This window comes from Cyanistes caeruleus, chromosome 2 (genome assembly GCF_971803275.1).
Source record: "Cyanistes caeruleus chromosome 2, bCyaCae1.hap1.1, whole genome shotgun sequence".
Lineage (NCBI taxonomy): Eukaryota > Metazoa > Chordata > Aves > Passeriformes > Paridae > Cyanistes > Cyanistes caeruleus.
The window spans coordinates 13,396,733-13,422,513 of NC_141702.1; the positions used below are offsets into that span (position 1 = coordinate 13,396,733).

At 35.8% G+C, this 25,781-nt stretch overlaps 1 protein-coding gene across 7 annotated transcripts in view; it reads right to left on the reverse strand.

Moving 5' to 3' along the window:
* Window positions 1-25,114, reverse strand: part of LOC111925969 (uncharacterized) — a 33,144-nt gene extending 8,030 nt beyond the window's left edge. For 2 of the 7 annotated variants that reach the window (XR_002862609.2, XR_015282743.1), the window contains exons 1-4: window positions 25,009-25,114; window positions 15,268-15,479; window positions 14,709-14,847; window positions 1,437-1,479 (exon numbers count right to left, since the gene is read on the reverse strand). Coding sequence is in view for 1 of the 7 variants with exons in the window: in XM_086875841.1 (XP_086731967.1) it covers window positions 1,437-1,479; window positions 3,962-4,360 (442 nt within the window). In the remaining 6 variants the exon portion in view is untranslated. The other 5 variants (XR_015282741.1, XR_015282742.1, XR_002862608.2 and 2 more) reach the window with 4 other exon arrangements.
* Between the last annotated feature and the right edge of the window lie 667 nt (window positions 25,115-25,781).

Here is a 25,781-nt window from a genome sequence, read left to right on the forward strand (position 1 = left end):
AGGGGAAATACTCATAAAGCTCAGCTCAAACGTAGCCTAAACTGCCTCTGTACTCAATTTTAATTAATGGAGAGGAGTCTAATTTAAAGTGTTTCTTGTTGTTTTTTTTTTTCCTGACTACCTCCTAAATTTGTGAAAGATTTTGTGGTGCATTTAATATAACTACTGATAGAGAAAGACAGGTGTCTTCATAGGTTTACAGGACACATCCTAAGCAATTTATCTAAAATGGGTGATCTGGCTTGCCTCAAGGCTGTCGTGAAGGAGTGAATTGGTGTCCCAGCACACAATAAACCTGTGGAAGTGCTTGATTTTCCAGAGGCATTGGAGACAGCCAGCATATTCTGACTGGACAAATTTGCTTGTTTTAAGACCATCACATCATTCCAGATGTGATTTGTTAAAAGGTGTCTTTTTCTAATGAGTATAATGGAAGTCCAGCCTCACTGGTCTAAATATATAAACTCCTGTTTGAGACTCTTTCTACTAGCACCAGTTCCTCTAGAATAAAGCACAATGTAGTGTAAGACTTTAGAGCACCACTGCCTTCTCTTTCCCTGTCCCTTCTCTTAATCTCTCCTATACATAAAAAAGTTATTATTAAAAAAATTCCATTTCCAGTAATTATCTGGACCCCCATGTGAACAGCTAATAGTGGAAACAAAAGTAAAAAAAAAGTAAACCCTACAAATGTAAAATTAGAAGCATTCATTTCAGGAAAGTTCAGATATTTCACAACTTGATCTAATTTACTGATAAAAAGTGCAATAGATACCAAGGTTATAATACCTGTAAAAAAACTTAGAGTAACTAGAGGAAATAACATTATTCCCTTTGATATTTACCTTATGTTTAATAGTGAAGATAAATTAATTTTATATTAATATTATGTATCCTTAATAGAATTTGAAGGATTATTAATCACAATTAAATATCTTAGAAACGTAGGAACACCAATCAAGGCTGGAAGTGACACTGCCCTCTAGCGATGTCATGCAAAGTTAATCAAATCATACATCAAAAAAAATTCCTGGTGGTGCTAAAGAGAAATAAACACAATTCTCAAACAAGACCTAGTGCATTAAACTTCAACAGATCCTTAATTTGGGAGGCTGATTTTCTCATCCATTTAAAAAGTAATCCTATCAATGATATTGTGCTTCAGTAGGAGATAATCTGCTTATACAGAGACAGACATATATCTCAAAGCAACTGTAATATTCTCTTAGAAAAAGAATTGCTGAACATAAATATACTCATTTTTTCTACAACAAAATCAGGCAAATATAAAAGAAAATTAATCAGGCTAAACTAATAACAATTATACATAATTGCTTCACTGTTGGCTCTGAACTCTAGCATCTGTGCTGCTGTGCTTTGCTGTTATGATATTATTGCACATGAACAATGCTGAAATGCAGGATATGATGTTGTACCTGTTAATCTGACTCCACTCCAGGGCAAATCATCTCTGCTGCTCTATAAAAAGAATGCATGGATGAGCTGCTAACCAGAGCACTCTTTTACTTTTCACAAAAACAAATTATCAGGAATCTCAGGTAATGCTACGTGGGGCAGGCAAATATTTCTTATTAAAAGAATGTAACCTGATGTATCAAGTACAACATTTCTAGACAGTTCAATACCTTTATAATAATGACACTTTTTAGGTTTGGTTGCTTCGCTGCTGGTGAATACAATGGATAAATACTATTTTTATGTATTCACCAGTAGTGAAGCAGTTAAAACTCAAAATACATAATATAGTTCTGAGGTCACTCTTTGATTAAATAAGATACAGAACTTATTAGGAATGTTGTACTAGATTGATTGAGAATTCATTCTATGAAAGTAATTGCACTACTGAAAGAGTTAACTACTGTTTACCTGAGAAAGGAGAGGATTTGAGATTAAAATTAACTAGGGAAAAGCAAGGATGTCTAGAACAAAAACAAATATACTGCACAATAGCATAGGTTTTAGATATTATTTTATGCCTAATAGAAAAAGAGGAACAAAAATAAAACAAGACACAAGGAGCAAGGGAATAAATATTGATATTACTGCAGCAATTGACTTGACATCATAATCTCTTGTCAAGCTGCACAGTGTCTCTTGCTCTTATATTGAAATGCAACAGCTCCAAATGTCATCCTAATTATACTGGTGGAGCAAAATGTCCTTAGGGAAATACAAAATGGAAATAAACAAACAGTTTTCCCATGCTGTGGGAATGGCACTAACACTTCCATATTAGTGTCAAGGAATATCATGGATCTAAAACATTAGCTATTGTTTATTTGGCTGCTTTTGTCTTTATTATACTTTATAGATGTTTGCATCTGTGATGATGATGATGTTTCTCTGAAATAAAGATTTGCTATTTTTCAGAATCTATATTCTAAACAAACTATATGCCCTACTTAGTTCCAGATGAATTATTTAAAAAAAAAATTAAAAAAAAATTAAAAAAAGTATGTCATTATAATTCTCAGGGGTTTTTTTTTCCCTTATTGAATATGAAGCCCTGTTTTCATGACCAGTAACTTTTTTTTCTAATATGAGTCTTATGAATCAGGAACATATGGTCCACTTCTTCAAACAGATGAAGAAAAGAGGCCCAGAAAGAAAAAGTCTGGAGTTTCAGAAAATAGCCATTGCTAGTCTTACAACATGAGAGAAATGCAACACAATTCCTCCTGGAATGAGGATACACATAAATAGATATAAATTTCCTTACAGAGGTCTAAAAAGACACATTTCTAAATGGGGCAGTGCTATAAAACCAAGATATTTTTCACCTTTAGAGAAAAGAAAATGCAGTAGTCATAAAAATAGAAGCAGCAGCAGTAGTAGTAGTAGTACTAGTAGTAGTAGTAGTAGAAACAATAGTGATAACAGCAGTAATAGTAAAGATTGTGACTTCAGATATTCCCTGGAGCAGCTCTTCCTTGGTTGGAAAGAATTGCAGTGGTATAGCACAGTTCATAGATCAGAAATTTGCTGGAAGGGACATTTTGATGTTGACAAGCATGCAAAGCAGATCATCATGTTTTTCTTTGCTAAATTCTTGCAGAGGAAGTTTCTACACCTGGGACTCACAGATGCTCACTTTCATACATTGAGCCACCTCACAAGCTTTTATCTTTATTCTAGCAGGGCAGTTATTTTTTATTCTAGGGGAAGTTTTCCACAGAAGATGACTGTCCTCTCCATATTATGTACAACCTATCATGCTTTATAGAGTAGTTCACATTCACTTTCATCATAAAGCTTTCAAATCACACAGGAAGGAAAGTTGTTCTCAAAAGTGGAACAAGAAGGTTATGTCAAAAGATGCTATCTCCATATGTCAAAATTATTTCCTTAGTGGAAAAGTTGAGAATAAATGAAAGGTTGGGCTGGAGCCAAGGGATGCACAACATCCTCTTTTCCTTACAGAAATTGCATAGTGTGGTTTGGATCAACAATATTTTTCCTACAAAATCTCCTCAGCAATAAGAAACATTTTTACATGGTTGCAGTAACTTCACAGATGTGCAGACCTGGGCTTTTTGAATTTATTTTGTTGGTGAGCTCTATTTTTCTCTTATGACTTACACTCTCATTCTTACAAGGTTTTATCAGACCAGGAAGCATGAAGAGAATTTTTAGGTTGCCTTGACTTCTTTGACATAGCCTCAAACCCATGTTTATGGTTTTCAGTTCTGCTTTGTTTCACTCCTCTCTTAGTGCTCAGAATAACCTGAGCCAGAAGAAACCTGTGTGTTGGAAAATATATGTAAAATATAAACCTTAAAACTATTACCATGTGTTCTGGTTTTGTATTAATTGATTTTTTGGTGAGGAAGTGATTTCCTAAGAGAAGCTGCTAACAGCTTCCTCCATGCCCAGCAAAACCAATCGCTGTCTAGTTTTGAACACTGACACACTGTTAAACCACTAAGAAAGCCAGGAACACCTTTGTGGAGATCCATGTAAAATGAGTAAAGCCCGGGAATCTCTCTGTGTTTCCAGCCTTGAAGGGATAACTAAACGCGGCCTGGCCCTTCTCCACCATGGCCTGGTGGGGCCTGACGGGGCCAGGCCGAGCCCCCGTGGCTGCTGGGCAGGGGCTGAGGAGGCCATGGGCCACTGAGTCCTGGCCTGGCTGCTGAGATCCTGGCCGCCCCCCAGCGTGGCTGCTGAAGGATCCTCCACCGTAAACAACTCTGGCTGCAGGGCCTGTTGTGGCGCTGCAGAGATCATACGGCTGAGAGCAGGGGTGGCTCTGCAGACCATGCAGAGAGTGGTCCTGCTGCTGGAATTGAATGTAGCAGGGGCCAGAGACCAGCCACGTGGCCAGAGCGGCTGCTGCCATTCCGGCCCAGGCCCCTGAGATCCTGGCACAGCCCCCAGCACAGCCTGAAGTCCATCACCGTGACTGCTTCTGTCACTGCCCGGCAGAGAGGACATGGCCATCCACAGGCCCAGGAGAGATATTAACCCCTCTAGTGTACAGAGGAGATCTGAAAACATCAACTTTCTCTCAAGCGAGAAAAGAAGAAAGAGTGAAGACATACACAGAAAACAATATGAGATATGAAGGCCAGTAAAGAAGGAGCTGAATCCCAGACAGGAGGAGAATGAGGAGATGCATTAGTCTTGGGCTGAAATTCTTTGTAAGGCCATGGTGATGGACTATGACATATTAGAATATTCCTGTAATTCATGAAACATGGGGGGATGGAGCATTCAAACTGTAGACATGAGCAAAAGCATCCATGAAGTAAGACAATATTGAAGTAGTTGTGATCTAAATGAGAAGCTTGAACAGAGAGAGATAAGAGTGATGAAGACCCTCTGCCACCAGGGAAGAAGAAGAAAAGGACCTCTGTTTCCAAAGATGAAGATGATCTCAGAGATACATGAAGAGAACCTTCACTTCTGAACAACTCATCCTTAAAATAATATTTCATAAGTTGACATTGCCCATGAAAGCAGCTGTGAGATGGCTGAAAAGCATGGGAAGGATTTTAACCCTACCAACAGATTTTTCCTTTCCTGGGTGGCTGGTTTGCTGTGATATTGATGCCATGAGAGAATTGTTTCTTGTGGAGAAGTCTCCATGGCGTGGTGAGAGAGACTCCTCTCCCTCAAAGAACTGAAGAAAGACTATTTTAGAAATGGTAAACTGACTGAAAGTCCCAGGTTTTGTCTCTTTACATTGTCAGTGGGAAAGAAAAGAGGCTGTGGTAGGGGGAGGAGAAGTGTTCTGGAAGTTATTCTGATTTCTTATTAGTTTTCTTTTAGTCCTGTTAATAAAGTTTTCTTTATACCCTTTAAAGTTTGACCCTGCTTTGCTCTCCTCCTAAATCATATCTCACAGCAGAGAAATGAGTAAATAATTATAGTAGATGCACTGGCATTTGGCCAGTGTTAAAGGCACTAATTGGTGCATTGGCCAGGAAATTCAAATTGGCAAACCAAAAGCACTACACTAAAATGGTGTTTCTGCCCAGTTTGCACTGAAACTGCCACACCATGCAACAAAATGACCAGTTGAGAAGCCCGTAATTATGAGCCAATGAGCCACGTGATTGTTATTTTACCTCAGTTAGGAAATTTTGAACTACATCTAAGAAAAATATTGGTACAATATTATATTAGAAGAATAATATTGAAAGTAGCAAATGACTTCTAACTTTGCCTTGCATTCACTGATAATAAACTATGGACAGCAGTTTATGATATATCATTACATATTTCCTTTGAAATGAAGGATTATTTGATTTTAAAGGTCATTGAACCTTCCTCTGTATGTTTGTAAAGAACATTATAGATCATTGATATGATGAATCTTGTATTCCCTAGTTTTATAGAGAAACAAAGAAAATTTCAACAAGTGCAACTCATTTTCAACCAAGCTCTTGTGTATAGAACAGTTATAAATGACAAGTTTTGGGACTGGAAACCCCACAGAATTTTTTAAAGAAATTGCAATGTCCAAAAACATGAGAGCAATCATACAAAAGTAAAAATTCTATCTCAGGAGCTAGCTGACATATATACTTCTACTACTTCTCCTACTGTGTCTCTTTATTTTAAATATTTTCTGCCTTATGGACTAGACTAAAATAACATGTGCCTGTTCCAGTAATGACTGGAACAGACATTGAGTACATCTTCACACTGTGTTCCTGATGACAGTAGCCTATAAGCCCATGGTGTGAGTCAGGTTTATACCTCTATGCTCCTACACAAGTACAACAGAGTAGCCCTTCGAGCTCCAGTAATGGACTTGTGCATGCCTGGCATCTTGAAAATGCACCATGTTCAAGCTGGCACACTTGAAATGAGACTTTGCTAATGCATCTCTGGGTCATTGAACTTCTGATCATTGGTATTTCATTTCATGCTAACTGGTATTTGAAGCATGATCAAAAGTTGTGAACAGCTACAATAAATCTGCCATCTCCTGTTCTATTTCTTTTTTAGGTATATATTTTCAGAGTATTTTTTAAACTAAAAGTGGAGCACAAGAGATGAAGTGGACATTTTTCCTTGCAATTATGCCCTCTCAAACAGTAACATTTAGCCCCCAAAATTCTGTAAAGATTTTACTCTCTAACTTTGGAAATCTGCAGGGAAAATACAAATGTTGTATTTGAAGATTTAAACCCTATTTGTGGCAAACAAATCCAACAACTTATTGTTGTCAGAATGAGGAGTTCATACCCTCATGTTCTGTCTACTCTTAGTTGCACCCATTCCTTTTTCTAGGGAGCCAATTACACTTACAAGACCCAGGAAAAATAAACCAGCTAAAAAAGCTTTCTTTTTGGTTACAATGGAGCTGAAGCATTAAGGAAATGGTTTTCATATTCAAGATGCTGAAAGGAGGTAAGGGGCTGAAACTGAGCTGTTGAGTCAGCTGCTCCCTGGAGCAGGTCTTTTTAGACTGCAGTATATCATGGCCCATATTATTTTCACTGAAGCATTTAATGCATTATTTGTATTATATTGCATGAATCACATTCATCAAAGTGTAAGTGAAGTCCTTTCACACTCTCAAATCTAAATGCCCAAGCTTGCAATATTGAGACTTGCCTCTTCCTATTTAGGAGTCACAATCCTGAGTTGCTCTCCCTGCCACTTGACCAAAAGTCAAAATGTGTCAACCATTTAAAGTGTGTCCTGAAAAAGTTGTTTTTTGGTTTTTTTTGTAAAGTATCACTTAAAAGGCTGATGTCAAAATTTATTTCTTTTACTTCTTTTTGAGATGTCAACCCAAACCTACTGGTAGCATACTCTTCCCTCTGGGTTGTGGAGGAGTCTCTTTCATTCAGGTGAAGTCCTGTTAGTTTATGCAGCATAACCAGTAGCCCTTCTGGTCTAGGTTGCAGAACAGCCTCTATGCCTGGTTGTTAGCATTCATTCTTTTAGTATTTTTTCCTATGTGTTGTTGTTTTAAAAGTTTATAATATTTGACAGCAGGTAAGTGTAGAGTCAAAGGACCCAAAATGTGGCTTAAAAATTATAGGCATCTTATATATAAGCATTTATGGAGAGGTTTGATAAAATTAAAAGATAAGAAATAAATGCTTTCTTTCTTAAAAAGAAAGAGAAAAGGAGTAAATGGAGGGATTTCAGATATCCCAGATGTTCCTTGTGGGCTATGGTAGCAATGACAAATTGATAGTTGGGAAAAAGTAGGAAAAAAAAATCACATAATTGTTTTTATATTTAACAACACAAAAAAATTATATAGTTTTCTTCTCTTTGTAGATAGTGTTTCCTTAAACTATTCAAGAACTAAAAAAATAAATATTGTTGGCAACATTGAAATCGGGTAATCTTTATCTGTCATACCTCAGAAAAGCCAAATTCTCTCTAAGCAAGAATTGAGCAAGGATTAAGTGCTTTTTGTTTGGTACTTCTAAGCCACTATGTTCCTGAACAGCAGCATTATTGTAAGAGAAAGCCAAATATAGGATTTTTAGGCCAAATGACCATTGAAGAAACAGGCCATCTTACAACATTTCATAACCTTCTTCAATCTTTCGTATTCTCAGTGCCTCCTTGTAAAAGCCCTGCACATATTCATAAGCTGCAAGCTTAAACACATCAAAGGCAGCGAAAGTTGTCAGTCTTCCCATCCATAATCATTTGTCTGACTAACAGATGAATGCAATATGACAAGGGTCTGAGTTTTTTTTTCAGGTACTGTCAACAGCAATTTAAAATCAGTGAAGCTGGTTAACATTTTTATTTCCTGAGGTAGCCAAAATTATGTCTGTCATCTAGAGTGTCTTTAACCTTGAAGTCTGACAAGTGAACCCCTGTACTTTTGATGGCCTAATTAGCAACCTGTTCAAAACGTCCAAAATGAGTCTTAGGAGGAAAGGTTAACATAGTGGTTGCTGTCTTTCAGCCTCTTTGGGCAAACTTAAGGAAACCTTTAGTTTATCAGGTATTTTTACATAACCAATTAACTGCATGCTCTGGCATTGTGATTTAAAATGTCACCCAAATGGTCTGAAAATTATATTTGGAAATACTAAAGAGCAGTTGGTTATGAAATTAGATGAAAGGTCAGGAAACATTGCCTGAAGTTTTTTTTTTTATTAATGAATTCCTTGACAGTGTTAAAACAATTGACAGGCAGCAGGCAAAGTACTTTGCAGATACCAAATATAGCCAAACTAGAATCAGACAAATGGGAAATGGGCTGGACATGCTTAGAAGTTCATCTATTTACTTACTGTTTATATGTAATGAAAAATGATAGAATACTTTGAGGGAAGGAACCTTAAAGATCATTTAGTCCAATCCCCTGTCATGGGCAGGGACACCTAGCACTAGAATAGTTCGCTTAGAGCTTCATCCAAGCTGGCCTTGAACTCTTCCAAGTGTGGGGCATCCCCAGCTCCTCTGGGGATTTTATTCCAGTGCATCACCATCCTCCCACTAAAGAATTTCTTCCTTATTATTTCTTCCTTTTATCTATATTTCTTCCTTATATCTAATCCAAAACTTCTCTCCTTCAGTTTGAAGTCATTCCCCCTTGTCCTGTCCCTGCTTTATAAAAAGTTCCTTGCCACCTTTCTTGTAGGCTTCTTTCAGGTACTGGAAGGCTGCAATTACATCACCCTGATGTCTTATCTTTTCCAGGCTGAAAAATCCCAGTTCTCTCAGCCTTTACTCACAGGAGAGGTGGTCCATCCTTCAAATCATCTTAGTGATCCCCTCTGGAGTCACTCCAACAGGTCCATGTCCTTCCTGTGCTGGATGCAGCACTGCAGGTGGGGTCTCAGCAGGGCAGAGCAGAGGGGCAGAATCCCCTCCCTCACCTGCTGCCCACGCTGCTTTGGGTGCAGCCCAGGGCACATTTGGCTTTCTGGGCTGCAAGGGCACATGGCTGGGTCATGTCCAGCCTCTGCATCCCCAAGTCCTTCTCAGCTAGGGTGCTCTCGATCTGTTCATCCCCCAGCCAGGATTGATACTGGGGTTTTCTGTGCCCCATCTGCAGACTTTGCACTTGGTCTTGTTGAGATCTTGCACTGGTCTCTCATGAGATTGCCATGGGACCAATTCTCAAGCTTATCCAGGTCCCTTTGGATGGCATCCCATCCTTCAGATGTGTCAACAGCAGCATTCAGCTTGGTGTCATCTGTAAATTTGCTGAGGGGGCACTCAATCCCTTTATCTACATCATCAGTGAAGATATTAAACACCACTGGTCTCAATACAGATCCCTGAGGGACATCTTGTCACTGATGTTTACTGGGACTCTGAACTGTTGACCACTACCCTCTAGATCTGACCTTCGAACCACTTTCTTATCCATGTAACAATCCACCCATACTATCTATAGTGGATAAGGTGATTTTCATGGATTACTACCTAAAGACATTGACAGTCTCTCTAATATGTACTGCATATAATGTACATAATGTGAACAGTAGGGAAAGAAATGTGTAAATGTAAAATGCTGAGAAGATAGAAAACGAGTAAAAATATAAAGACAAAAAAGTAATCTCAAACAGCAGAATTAAGGTCCATCATCAACTGCCATTGAATATAAGTTGACAACTACAGAGCAGCAGAGTTATATCTCTCTTTTAAATTTAACTTTCCATACTCACTATGATTTTGTCTATCTATTGGACAGTTTAGTGGAAAGAGTAAAAATAACAATATAAATGTATTTATATTAGTAAATGTAATTTACGAAAAAGAAAATAAATCAGTCAACAAAGTTGTTCAGCTATGGCCAAAGTCATATCAGTATAGAATTATACCCTCCTAATTAGTTCCATAAGAATGACATGGAAAATAAGTATAAGTTTTGAGATTAGATTGTGGTGCCACATGTAAGAGATTAATCACATGCATGTAATGTGTCAGGCAGAAATGTCAGTTGCAGAAGAATCATGATGAGAAAACTGAAGAACAAAGGGCAGCTATGAAGACTTATAAAGGGGAAGAAGACATTGAAAGTTCATGGAAGAAATAAAGCAATGTAACTATAACATAAGCAAATGTTGGTCTGGTTTAGAGGCAGAAGGGTCATGCTGTGCTTGATGCTATTCCTCTCCATTTCTGTTCAGAAATTATGATTAATTTGGAGCAAAAGTGAATAGAACTGTTCCAGCAGAAGGCTGGATTAACCAATCATAAACTCTATTCTTTTACTGAAATTAACGGACCTATCTGAGGCTTTTATCTGGACCAATGAATAGAAACATGTGAAGACTTTGACAGCTGACAAGGGTGTTAGAATGAATCTGTTTTCTTTTATAAAAGGAAAATATTAATGACCTTGAACTCTGAATATCTATCTGATACAGTGAAGTCTGGTATTTTCTAGTTTGTTAGTCTTCAAAAATAGACTGCAAGAACACAGAAAATTGTGTGTCTACATTGTCAAGTTTCTGGTTTAGTGATTAGTTATTAGAAATCTTTTACAATTTGAAAGCAGTACCTGTTAATTCCTGGTCTCCCTCTCCCCATCCGCATAAAAAATTGTATACATTTAAAAATTTTCAACTGACAGAGGTAACAATAGCATTAACTGCATAGAACATATTTTTAATTTCATTTATATAGAGTTGTCCAATTGCTGCTATTTTATTTTAATATATCTGTATATATTTTTTCCTGTATGCTAAAGACTGTCACTTCATAAGTCATGTATTCTCAATGGAATTTTTTTCTTAGTTAGAGGGACAATCCTAGACATATATGAATACAATTTAATAAAAAAACACATCTAATTTCTCCATGGCCTGATATCTGTTCTTTCACCCGTTCTGTTGGAACTGGATGACCAGCCTCACCACAGTCCTTTCCTCTTCTTTCCTTCCTAGAGTGAATACTTGGACACTGAATTCCAGCTCCTCCATAAAGGTGGGAAAAACACTGCTTCTAGAGTGGTTTTGAACATCTGAGTGCTCCAGCCATGCTCCCAAATTCCCCAAGTTTTCCTGAATCTACTGCTATTCAAACAGTAGTACACTGAGCACGAAAAGAATTTTCATTCCTACTTAATAAAGCAATCAAATATAGCCCCTCTTGAATGAAAGAAGAAATGCACAAGATAATGACTTCAAGGTGAAAATAGCTCTAACATTAAACTGCATGAGCCAAACACACTCCCATAACAATTCCAATTAAGACTGATCTCAGTTCAGCTTCATATATGGAATTTCTAGGCCATACAAAATGTGATTATATTTAGTAATGTATTTAAATGAATATTGCTTATAGTAATACATTTCAAATGAATACTGTCTGCAGATTTTTAAGAGATGTATGCTTATAGACATGGTCTTATTGTCACAATTTTCACTACTCAAATTTTGTATAAATTGTTCATTTATTCTGCAGAATGGTTGCTAAACTTGTATATCTTAGAAACAGGCTATCCTTTTTATTTGCACTCTCTTCACAAATAATGCACACAGAAAAAAAATACTGGTTGCTAAATAAACAATTTGCAAAGAAATGTTACTTCTTCCAGTCCTTTCATTTATAACCCTTGATTCCAGTATATTTGTTTCCAGTATTGCAGGGAAAAATATCCAGATATTGTTTGGAATAGATTATGTTTAGTTTCATGTGACTCAGGCTGGCTTTTTCTGTGCTGCCTATACTCCCAGACTTTTTAATTCACGTACAACACAATTTGTCATTAATCTTATATCATGAGATAAGAAGTAGATGTATTAGGAATGCTGGTTGAGTAAGATGCCTTAGAAGGAAACTAATAGATGTGATAATGTGCATACAAAACCATCTGCAAGGCTAAAGTTTATAGGATATAGCAGTGATGAAATGGCAAGATAAAGAAAGACAACAGAACAGAATGATTAGTGAAACACTCTTCCATGAGATCATGGCAATAATAGTGTCCCATGAAAAAATCAAATAAAACCTTTAAGGTAAAAAAGAAGGGCATTTGATAATGCTCTTGGGTTGGTGATATAGACAGCACAAGAAAAAATAGTATCCTCAATATGTTAAATAGATATTTAGTAGACATTAACCAATCTAGAGAGATCTTTGTTCCTTATCAGAGTTAGATTTTCCCCTAGTTTCTGTAAAGAGATTCTGCCTGGATTTTAATCATCCTAGAGCGTGATGGACTGATTTTATTGCATGAACTATTTTCTTCTGCAGTGGAATGGAGATGATAAACTTTTCAAAATGCAATAGGAAGCTAGTTTCTCTTCATTCGGGATCTGACAAAGCTGCCTGAACACCCAGTTCGGAATAGTAATTTCAAACCCATTCCTTACATCAATTACTGAACTGCTTTCAAGAACATTCTGGATTCTAAGTATGAATCCTTGCAAATTTCAAATATATGCCAAATGAATCTATAGAAAAATGTGTGGATATTTAGCAAAATATTACGCCCTTGGTTATCCAGACCAAAGTAGGTTTGGCCCAGCCCCTGAAGGTGAGGATAACTGAGGTTCTTGTTAATAGATCCCTTAGGGCAGATAAGAGTGAAACAACACTGAGTGACAGGGGGATAGATAGATAGATAGATAGATAGATAGATAGATAGATAGATAGATAGATAAGGTTTCTTTTAGAACAATTTTCCCACAATGGAAAGAGGTGTGTAGTCTTTTTGATTATCATTATCGATAGCAATATTGCAACATAAAAGTAGAAAGATATCACCACCCATGGGTCCAGTGACAAGACTTGATTGTTGTAATTTCATTGTCTGCTGGTTGAAGTGATGGTGGCCTCTTGATCCCTCAGGGGTGGGAAAGCCCATGAAGCACAATGGTCAATGGTTAATATAGGGTCAGGGTCAGGTGGAATGCCCAGGTGCGCAAGGGATATTTGGTGGTTTATGACACCTTTGGGACATGGCAGCTCCTTCTCACCCAGCTTAGTTGAGCTGGTTATGACCCATCAGAAGGAATTAATATCCTCAGGCCTTCATGTGAATGTATAGAACCCTTCACTGAAGGGGACTTTTACACCTGATTCAGTTGTGTAAGAGACAGTTTTAGCATGATAAAGCATTATTCCACCTTCACAGGATCTGCCTCTTCACTTCTCTGCCTCAAAACTCAGCAAATAACTTCCAGTCCTGTTTGCATAATCTCTCTGTACTTGGGCTTTTACCTTGCACATCATCAGCAGAAAACCCTCTGGTTTTGCAAAATGGCCAATTATTTGAGTCATTAACCCTTAACATTTCAGTCTCTCACACCGTCATTGCATCAAATGCAAAAAGCTGTGTCTCATCTATCATGATGTCAGATTGTGTCTCTGAGCTAGAACTTGGTCAGCACAAAAGTTAGCCTAATTCTCCTATTCATGCTCTTTTAAATTACTACTTCCTTGTGAGGGGTGGGATACAAAAGGCACCAAGGGGTCTCAAGGCACAAAAATCTATTACGATTTTAAATCATAGTCAAAAATTCATATAATGTCAAAATCTTCTAAAATAGAGGCCACAGATGGAAGAATTTGTAATTGAGTGTCTGACAGAAATTAAGATACAGTTTATTTACATTCTTATAGCAAATATGAAGACAAGAAATGTAGCAAAAATCCACAATTCTGAAGAAAATGTTGCTATCCAAAAACATACTAAAAGAGTGGAGGTACTTATTGTTCTACTAGCGAGGATTATTTTACTTCAGCTATGTAGGTAGACATAAAGAAACACCACATGCCCAGACTGCAATGCAATTTTCCCAGGGTAATTTTGGGGCTTGCTAACTGATTCTGACCAAAGGGTGCCAGCAGAGCTGATAGGCACTAGGAATTGCTAAGGTTAAAAGGACTAGGCCTGACAGCAGTTTTAAAAAGGAGTCTTTCATGAAAAAAAGTGAACAAATAACACTTGGCTGCAAATATACTGTTGTTTTTTTTAACTAATTTGAGTAATTGTAATCAACTCCTCATTGCTTTTAATGTCACTAATGCTGTCTGCATCACGGATAGGTGCCTATATTTCAAGTAAAGTAGCTGAACAGCTTGAGATACATTAAAATCATTGGTTTGCAGTCTTTAACTCCAAGACAAACACACAGGTTTTAACACTGAAAGCAAAATAAATGCAGTGGCCTCCAGGACCTTGTTTCAGTGTTCTCTGCCTTGTTTTGGAAATATTTTCACCCCCTCTTAACAATGGTCCTGTAAGATTTGAAAATTTTCAAATAAAAAAATCCATTGAAGCCAACAGAGCAAACCTTGGAAGTTCCTCCATCACCAGCAAGAGAGGATGTGAAGAGACAGTAGGCTGGGGGCCAGGACCATTCTTAAATTGTCTGTCTTGCAGTGTTGATTGCAGTCCAGATATAAGTCAGACTTTGTGTGTGATGTTTTTTTCTGGAGGCCAGAAACAAGAAATCAATATCAGAGTATTTCTTTTCTAAACCCTATCAGAAAATAACAGTGATTCCAAGTACAGAATGATAAGTGCAAATGCAGCTAATCTCCCCACTCTTCCGTGAAACCATGCTGTCCTGTTCAAGCTGGCAGCTGGGAAAGGCTGTTGGTTAACAGTAATTATGGAGGTACTTAAAAGACATGTTTTAATGGTGCTTAGGAACATGATTTGGTGATGGTGGGTTTGGGAGTGCAGGGGTAATGACTGGACATGATGATTTTAAAAGTCTTTTCCAACCAAAGAAATTCTATTATTCTATGATTCTGTGATCAGACATAGGGTGAGAGGGAGTTTGTTTGTCCAAGCCAAAACCCAGCCGTTTTTTGATTAGCAGCTCAGTGATAAGGAAAACCACGTACCACTCCTTAACCCTGTATCTTGCTTTTTCACAAGTATAGACGAAGTCCAAGGCCCTGAACATCCTCTGGAATACAGTCTGAAGAAATGTTTCTAATATGAATTTGAATGTTTAAAATGTGGATGTTAGGAGAGTTTTGGTGTTGAGGGGAGTCTTGGACTCCAGTTTAACAGATGGTGTATCCCACTGAATTCAGCAGGTGATTAAACAAACCTGTGGAGAAGTAAAAAAGAATGAATTCACATGAACTTGAATATAACTTCCTCAGAAAAGGTTTGATCCAGATCTTTGCAAAAGCCTTTAAGGAGATGTTTTAAAATTACTGAACTGTGATAAAACAGCAAATATATTTTGTGTACCTACACAGAGATATATATGCTCACACCAAAAATTAGATATACACACACACATATATATATATATATTAAAAATATTTAGTCAGATCAATACTATTAGAAAGTGTTTAACATGCTGGCCTTTGTATTTCCAATAATGACATTTGTCTAATTACAGATTTGGTACCCTGTCATAGTTTATCATGTGAGAAACTAACACAACTGTAAAGTTGAATAGTATTCCTGTATCCAGGAATACTTGCCATTTCTGTCCAGGCATCTGTTATTGTAACACAGTTATTTAATTTTTTAAAACAGTGGTATTTTCAATGTACATACAAATCATGCGTACTTATTTGGAAAAGAAAACCTACAGGCAGTAAACAGAAAGACAGTAAACTGATATTTTTTTGGTTGAGAATGTAAAAGCCATAACAACAATTATGTACATTAAAATCATAAAACAACTGAAACGGCTACTTGGGCTAATATTAAAATTAATCTAGAAAAAAAATCTATTTAATACAGTGGTTTTCAATTTCAAAATAGTTGAGATTGGAATGAATTGTTGCAATTAAAAAAAAATAATAAATAAGGTATTTTCCTATTGTAGCTTAAAGAATGCAGACTTTCTTGGGGACACAGGAATGTAGTTGTACGAACAGACCCTTGTTCATTAAGGTAGCTGCAGCCATATTTACAGATATTTCTGCATGTTCTTCGTGAAGAATTTGTGATGAAATTCTATAAAACATCTGATAATGTACCAATAAAAAAGTCCATAAACTACTGGGAATGCATTTACTCAAAAAAATAACTATTTTATAGTCACCTGAAATGCAAATGAAAAGCTGGTGTTGTATCAGTTGTTCATAGAAATTATAATAGTAATTCATATTTAACAGTTTGTCCAACTAGCCAAAAAATGGGTGAGTGATTTCAATAGGTAGCTAAATTACAGCTACAGATGGAGTAGCAAGACCAAAAAATTATTTTTCTATTTAAGGTCCTTAATATAAAGGAAGGATAATGGATCATTTTGGTACCAAAGATGCATTTCCTCTTCTACACCAGTATCTTTTAAGCCGTTTTATCAGCCTGATGCAAGGGCAAACGTGCAATCTCTCTTAAGGTTGTAGCAACAACACAGTTTGGACATTTGGCTTCTTTAAGTGATTCTTGCAAAGTGACAGTTTTGCCTGCCTCAAAATATGACCATAATATTCAGGACACAATTTGATCTCTTATCTATGTTATCAACACTTTGGGAGAGATGATTTTTTCACTTAAATGGGTTATGAAAAAGCAAACTGCCTGAGGCCATTAAAACTGATAATAAACATTGATCTACTGCTAAAATTAATTTAGAAAAGATCATCTATGAGGAAGTGGGAAAGGGATTTAAGAATATAACTGTAATATTCAACTATATGAAAGTTATTCTTACAGATACAAAACAGATAGTACAAATATGTCTTTATATCCACCAATGGTAGATGTGCACAATAAAAATAATAGAAAAGCCTAAAATAATTAAAAATACTTGATATAGATTAGAAAATCATCATTAAATGCATTACCTATGGAGACTGTACAATTTGGATTAGACTTTATTTTGAACAGGCATCTTCAGATAATACCAGCCAAAAGCATTCTGTTAGACTGTGTCCAGACTCTTTTGACCAGGGATACAGACCAAATCATCATCTCCTGAAGGCACTTTGAAGCATGTGCTTCTATTGTGCAATTCATTGCTTCTATTCCAAAAAATGACAACTTGTGTATAAATTGTGAAATGTAATGGAACATTTATTAATATTTTTCTGAAGGAATCTTTTGAGAAAGAAATATTATCTAAAGTTTTGTCTGCTTTTCTAAGACAAAAAAAAAAGGCAAGATGGTTCTGAACACTGTTAATTATCTCTGCTGGTGGCTCTCACTTCAGTAACATTCAATATTGCACCGAGACTTTATTTTCCCTCGCAGAAATGGTTCTTCTTGTGCTGGGTTTTGGATTTTTCACTTCTTTTATTAATTCTTGTTTATAGTAAGTCTTAAATCACCTTTTCCTTAGCATTTCTGTCCATTATTACTTATTGCATTTGTGGACCTAAAAATAAAGGATTCTAGGTCTTTGCTTTTCATATACCTCTATAACATGCTGTATGGAATGCTTTATGCTTTACCTACAAAAAATAATGATGGAACTAGTCTTGGTATTGGCAGTATAAAAAGAAAAAAAAATTAGTCATTCTAGAAAACAAGGTGATTTTCCTTTGGTCTGAGTAACACTAATTATTTCTGCCTGAAATACATTCAAGGCTGCTGTGTAGGAGTCAGGTTGATTCAACTTCACAGTTTGGTTTTTTTTGTATTTTTCTTCCTTTACTTATGAGATTGTTTGATTTTAAATCAGTTGCAGAAAGCCAAACCATAAGCTTATGGCTATCACTTAAAGATACACAAGCAAATATGATGAAATTAAAATAACACCCTTTAGCAGGATGGAAGACATAGTGTGAGCAGAACTAGCTCATGAATACATTTTATAGTTCTAGAGAGTTCTCCAAAAAACAACAAAATTGGTTTTAAAAATGTCATCAATGATGAAAAGTAGAAAAGAATGGATTCCTTTTGTTAGTTATTAGAAAAAGCCCAACAAAACTACAATCTCTTCATAACCATAGTTCAGTTTTTTCAAGAAGTATCCTTACTATCTGAATTAGTAACAGCTTGACATATTTAAGGAAACTTGAGCTTTTGCAAGATATGCCAATGTGCTGTACATTCTAATGCTTAACCCTTCACACAGAAAATCAAATGGTAAAATGCTTTGCATCATTATGGCTTCATCTAATATTTGTATCATCCCACTGCTGTATTTTAGCAGTGCAGTGTTGTGCAGTGAGAACTGCCCATAACTGAGTGAGTTTTGGTACTGAAAACAATGATGCTGAATTGAGCTGCCTTCTTGCAAGTCCCAGTATGTGCATCAGGAGGACACATCGGCCCCTCAGGCTGACAGCCAGAGCAGGAAAAATGCCCTCTGTTCAAGGGAAGGCCCTCCAGTACGAAATAAAGTGCAGAGAAATAGATGCTCATTTAAGTAGCTTTTTATGGAATGGAGCTGAGGATATCAAAGCTAAGTCATATATTGTGAGAGTGTGCAAAGGCAATTGAAGATTCAGAGCCTCCTAGGGTAGGATAGAGAGCGGCAAGTGTAGAGGAGCACTGAGAATGGCTACATATCAACTCTACTGCTTCTCTAAAAGATCCAGAAATTCCACATAGCTCTGAATTCTGACCAAAAAATCAGCCACTTTTTCGTTACTGAGGAATTCTACTTTTCCAAACCTGGAGTGTTAGGCCTATGCATGGATGTATATGGATTTGCAAGAAAATAAGAAGTGTTTGAGTTCTCATATCTGTTTTTCCTTATCCTTGTGGAATGAAGATGGAACCTTTTGGGAAGGAAAAGTAAGTGACAAGCATAACTTTGAACTGATATAGCTCTAATGGAAATATAACATTAAAAAGTCTTATGGTCTATTTTTCTAATAAAATAGTTTATTCCATAAAATTACTGAGTCCTGAAAATTTGTTTCCAGATATATGTTCTCCTGTTTACTATTTCATTATCTTAAAAAATAGAAGTAGCTTTGGAATCAACATTCCCAATTTGAAAATCTAATTTATGCTACTTTGTTTAAATTAAAGTCCACATATCTTCCTGAACATGGTCATTTGTTTCCCTACATTCTTTGTGGGGAAACAAATTGTTCCCTAATTGCCCCCTAATTATTTGAACTAATTTAATGTAGTTTTTTCTCAAGGTTTTCATTTGGATTTCAGTAAGACAGTCTGTTTTCCCCAACCCTCAATCCCTGAATTCCAAAAAAACTCAACTCTGACCTATCTGTGTTTACATAACTCCCTGGATCATGGTGTCTTAACATTTCTCAAATTTGATGGCAATTTCCTCCTTAGCACCCTGTAGATGGAAGGCACTATTTCACCTTAAACATTTTGTAATAATTTATGCCCCACGTTTTAGACAAGAATATTGTAAATTTTAAAATAGCAGTATCTACCTAGAAATATGTTGATTTGGCTTGTCTAGTGTACAAACCCAGTGCAGTTACTCAGAATACAAAAGGTAGTTTCTGGTTCTATATAAATTGAGTAGATACCATCACCCCTGTGAAAAACTGCTGTCCACATTTTGCTGATTGGAAGAGTTATAAACAGGAGCTAGACAAATAGGAATAGCTCACAGAAGAATCCTGCTATGAAGCCAAATCACTTGTTTTAACCTTAGGCTATGGATTTAAGCAGGGGATTTACTTGTCTCTAACCAAGACCTCTATGCTTTGAGCTGTTTTTTCTGAAATCGACAGCAATCTATGTTCATGGTCACTTATATGCATGAACTACATCTGCAGAAATAGTTCTTATTACAAAAAAAAAAAAAAAAAAACAAAAATGAAAATGCATGTTATAATAATATAAGGTTTAATTATCTATGGAAATAAGCAAGAGACAAATTTATTTTCTTTTGCGCAATTGTAAAATGATAATGAGAAGTTCAAGAGGTTTTCTATTAATATACAATGGTCTTCACTTACAACACACAGAGTATTTTTAATTTCCTGAGTTTTTTAATCTTCAATTTGATTCAGTCTTCAAGATTAAATAGTTAACTCACACCTCAGAAGACAACTGAGCCTCTTTTTCACACTGATTTTGACAAGTCACTTACAACTGCATTACTATTTCCAGACATAACACAGCACCTATATAACACAGATGCACATAAATAAAAGTGATGGCAGAAGTGCATACCAGAGTGGTTAGGCAGCATGAATCAGTGGCAAGTTACACAGCTCTAGTGACTCCAACAGTATTTGGATGCAAGTTAAAAAGGATTCAGAGGGTTATTTTTTCACAAGTACTTTCTACAGACAATTTTGTAACATTTGGACATCCATGAGGTATGGTAAGCAACAGCTCTGTATACCTGAGATAACTTACTAGGACTTTAAATTAAGATCTCACTAGACTTTTTGCTTTCTCTCACCTATATTTTCAGTTCCATCTCTCATCTACTGACATTTTTGTCCTTAGGTTACCATCAATAATACTGTTATGACATGGTTACATCCATGTTATCTTTCTTAATTGTTACAGAATAGGTAAGGATACACAGAAACTGCCTGCCACTGTATTGATAAAAGTCATCTTAGTGCCAGAAACATACTAGAGAAGTTTCAGTAACACTTTTAGAAATTTGGGTACATATCTCATGATTTTAAATAAATGTTGAATTTTTTGATATATCACGTTAATTGAATTTTCTATTTTAAGTATTTTTTGTTATATTTTATTGCATACATTTTCTAGCTCTCATTTATTTCATAACTAAAATGGAGAATAGTAATGTTACAATGTTCTTTCATGTGTCAGATGAAAAACAACAATAGACATAAGTACATGTGATGGTTTAATCACAGTCAGCAGCTAAACACCATACAGCTGTTCACGCACTCACTCCCCTCCCCTGTGGGACTGGGGAGAGAATCAGAATTGCAAAAGTGAGAAAGCTCATGGGCTGAGATAAAAAGAGTTTAATAGCTGAGGGGAAAAATTAAATAAAATAATAATAGATTGTAAGGAAAAGAAAAATAACAGATGGAGAGAAATAAATCCTAAGAACGACAAGGAATGCAAACGAAAATAATTGCTCATAATCAAGAAACTGATGCTCACTCAGCCAGTCCCCAAGCAGTGGCCTCCCTGCCAAGCCCCCATCTAGTTTTTGTGCTGAGCATGATGCCATAGAGCAGGGAAGGTCCATTTGGGTTGGGGTCAGGTGTCCTGACTGTGCCACCTCCCAGCCTTTTGTGCACATCCACACACTCACTCACTCATATCCCAGTACTGGGATAAGGGAAAAAGCCTTGGCTCTGTGTAGCTTTGTGCTATAAACACACTTTACTGCACAAAACCAAAACATAGCTATGAAGCAAATTAATTCTATCCTATCCAAAATCCACAGAAAGATAAAAAAAAATAAACAAATTCATAATTGGCGACCTAAAAATATTTAAACATTGAACTTAATTATTAGCATGTATGTTAGATGCAAAAATCTTTGTCTTCAGTGCAGATCCTGAGTAGTATTTGAGGACTATTGCAATCTAATCTTGAAATTTTAGTATTCTTTCATTTTTATTTTAATAAGAACATTTTCTACTGATACTGAAACTTCTTCAAACTTTTCCTAGGGATCCTCTCTAATAGCTAATAACTCTGGTGAAGGAACCTCTCTGAAAAGATCTATCATGAGAATACTAGTGCAAAAAATTATCTTAAATAACTTTGTCTATGATATACTTTTTATATATTTTATGCTGATTCAAAACTTTTTACAGTAAAACAACTTTATACTTCTAATGGAACATATTTTTGCACATTATCAAAAATATTATATGCAATATGCTGTTGAACTTTTCAATTTCTGCCCATTAAACTAATTGGAAGAATAGTAACAAATTTTGTGGTTAGTCTAGTAAGGAACCTTTTCTAGAATTATAATTAATTCAGAGGCAAGAGGTCTTTTTTTATACAGGACAGCTGACATAACGTATTGAAAGCAATCAAAGTACAGCCTGATATTATCATTGCACCTTGAAAACACATTGTAGTTTTTCCATCTTATCTTTTTTTGATCTTAGGGAAATTGTGCATAAATATCCTGGAAAGAGAGACAAGATAATAAGCCAAAGCCACCTGTCCAGAAGATGAACTCCAGACTTTCTTCAGACTGTGATCTGATGTTTTGAATTCAGTAAATTTTAAATATTTCTTCTGAGCATTTATGTTTCAAAGACTATAAAAGACCTTGCAACTACTGCTCATTACAAAATTACAAAGAGCAAATGATAGAATTCAAGCTTTAACTGTACATGGAATTATGAGCTGTATTAAAATCACCTAGTTGGACTTTGTATTTTGATATCACAGTTCTTTCAAAGGACTTTATAGGAAATATGTTCTGGATAGAAAGTTTCTGTTATTACTCATAAGTTTTTGAATAAAGATGCTTTAGCAGTTGTAGAATTAAGTTAGTAGAATTTAGAAAACTCTTTGAAAGCCATCCTTTTTCACTACCTAAATGTCAGTGTAATATTTCTTAATAGAACTTTGTAAATCATGTTTTCAAAATGAAATAATATTATGAATTCATCAAGGTCTGACAATATAGAACAGTCCATATTTTCCCTGTTCTCCCAGTATGCACCATTTTGGAAGTATTCAATAAAAATATCAAAATAATTTTAATTCTTTTGTAGTAAGGTAAAGTAAAGTAAGGTAAAGTAAAGTAAGGTAAAGCAAAAATTCCTTCTGATGTTCAAAGTTTACTAAGAGCAATGCCAAAAGGGTTGGTATCTCATATTCTAAAATTTGTCAGCAATGTTACTGGCATTTGGATTTTTATATAATCTAATTATGTCATTGTAATCTTTACTGACATATTGACATATATAAATAAATTCATTTATGTGAATGTTTGTGCATGTATAGACACATACAGGAGAGATTGTATGCTTTTCTTCTGTATTATCTCAGAGATGGCAGGGATCATATTCTTTTTCTAATGAAACAAGCCATAAAGGCCTGCATGAGTTTCCTGGGAATATAATATTTTTAAGAATTATGAAGTGTTTACACAAGAATGGTGTGGGTTTTTTGTTTTGGTTTGTTTTTTTTGTTTGTGATTTTTTTGTTTTATTGTGCTGGATATTCAGAGATGGGGGGACAAAGAAGTAGGAGTAGCTCCCAGAGGGTGGTAAAGATTCTAGAACTCACTAATGAATGTTATTTTTTATCTTTAAATCATTCTTATGCAAATTTTATGTAAATTTTATGAAATCTTGTCTGTGCATGAAAAGAATTGGTATCTGTAGAAGAACATATTATCTATGAAAACACTGAAATTAAATCCTTTTTGTTTTCAATTCCTAACAACACAGAGTTACTGATTTTGCTTCCCTATACCCTGTTTCATATCAATGCAAATTATTTGTAAAATTCACAGACTTACTATTTCTGGTTACTCAGAAGTTCATATAATCTCTAACCTGGTTTTCCTTTGCTACTTGTACAACAACCACCTCGTACAACCTCATGAAGTTGCAGTAGGGTTAAATTTGACTTGGTTGTTCATAGCAAGGATTTGCTGCCAACAATATTTAACATGGTTTGAAAGCATTTTTTAGTGCCCCAATTGAGCTCTATATGATATTTCATGCTGGAGTTTGGCAATGTACATGAGCTTTAAGCAGGGTCAATTTCACTAGTATATGTACCCAGATATTTCATTTTTATGCTCTTCATATGTATCAAACCACAGGAAAATTATGTTCTTGACATGTTTAAAATTTTCTTTAAACTCATGTGTCTGAAAAAAGATTTTAAAAAGTCTCTAAACATGTTTTCATCCACCATTAAAAATATGCATACTATTAATGTAAGTTTCAGTACTGGTAAAGTTCTAAAAAGAGAATTAAATTCTTCTGTAGGTAACAAAAATGAATATTCATCATTAGAACCCATTTGCATTTTCTACACAATTCATGAAAAAGAAAATTGCAATAGTTTTAAAGATGAGACATCTAGTAAAAAATTATCATAATAAAATACATTTTAAAACAGCACAATGTTTGTGAGCTAAGAAATGCATATTGAATCCCAGAAATAACCTATGGAATTTTTTATTCAGTATATTTTTCTACTGCTTGTAATTTTTTCACTGCCTGAATCTTCCACACTTCCTTCTTCCAGACAAGTTTAAGGAAGACTTTCTAGCTGCTACACTCTAATAGTGCACATACTTCAGAACACAGGAGAAAAACACTAAAACAAATAATACATAACTACAAAGACAAAAGAAGTTATGGCCTGACATTTCTTATGTGTTTTTTACATGAGGTTCAAAAGCTAAAAGATATATCAATAATCTCTACTACCTTAAAGCACATGAAAACAGTAAATAGATTTTCTCATCAAGGAAGTGCTGCTGTTGCAAAATTGATGTTTGACCTCACTGAGTTCACATCAAGCTGTGCAGCCACACTGGAAACTTTCCACACCTTCACTTTGTTTCCTCACTTTTAGGTTTGTAGTTTGGTGTTAATGGATTAACTGTATTTCAGCCATATTATAGCATATATATCACAGACTGCAGGGTTTCTTTGTCATTGGCTGCATTTTTGTCTATATTCTGTGGGTTTTCTTCTTGATTTACTTTGCTTTGGTTTTTGACAGAGTAAAATGGTCTTATTGTGACCATAGTCTTAGGTAGAGAGATAGAATAAGTACTTCAGAATTTGTCACAGCATACGTACCATGGTTTATGCATGTTTTGTGAAGCCATGGCCATCTGCATCAGAAATGGAGCACAGCACATTGCCTGAAAATGTCCCACTGCACAAACTCCTCACAGGAGAGTAAAATTCTGCTTCAACAGAAAGATCACAGGGCCAGACATGCACTGGCTGTGACATTATGGTCAACAAACCATGGATCAGCAAAAGCAACTGCCTCCCATTCCTGTAGCCTTGTGAGAATACACAGAAAATATAGTTATGAATGGGAAGGGGAAGGGGAAGGGGAAGGGGAAGGGGAAGGGGAAGGGGAAGGGGAAGGGGAAGGGAAAGGGAAAGGGAAAGGGAAAGGGAAAGGGAAAGGGAAAGGGAAAGGGAAAGGGAAAGGGAAAGGGAAAGGGAAAGGGAAAGGGAAAGGGAAAGGGAAAGGGAAAGGGAAAGGGAAAGGGAAAGGGAAAGGGAAAGGGAAAGGGAAAGGGAAAGGGAAAGGGAAAGGGAAAGGGAAAGAAAAAGTGGCCATCAAGACTGTGACAGAGGTTCAGGATTTCTTTGCTGAATTTATGCTCCATAACAAATTGTATAGAACTTACAACAGTGGTAGCTAGTGTTAAAGAAAACATCTCTGTGAAAGGGTAAAACAAATACTAGCAAGGTCATGAGGATTGTACACGGATCTGTGAAATGGGATCACAAAAGATTGGTTGTTAAGCTTTTGGAAAGGAACCATAAATCATCATTAAGGATCTTGTATCTTCAATAAGCTATTCTTAAGGGAAAGAGATGAGTTTGAAAAA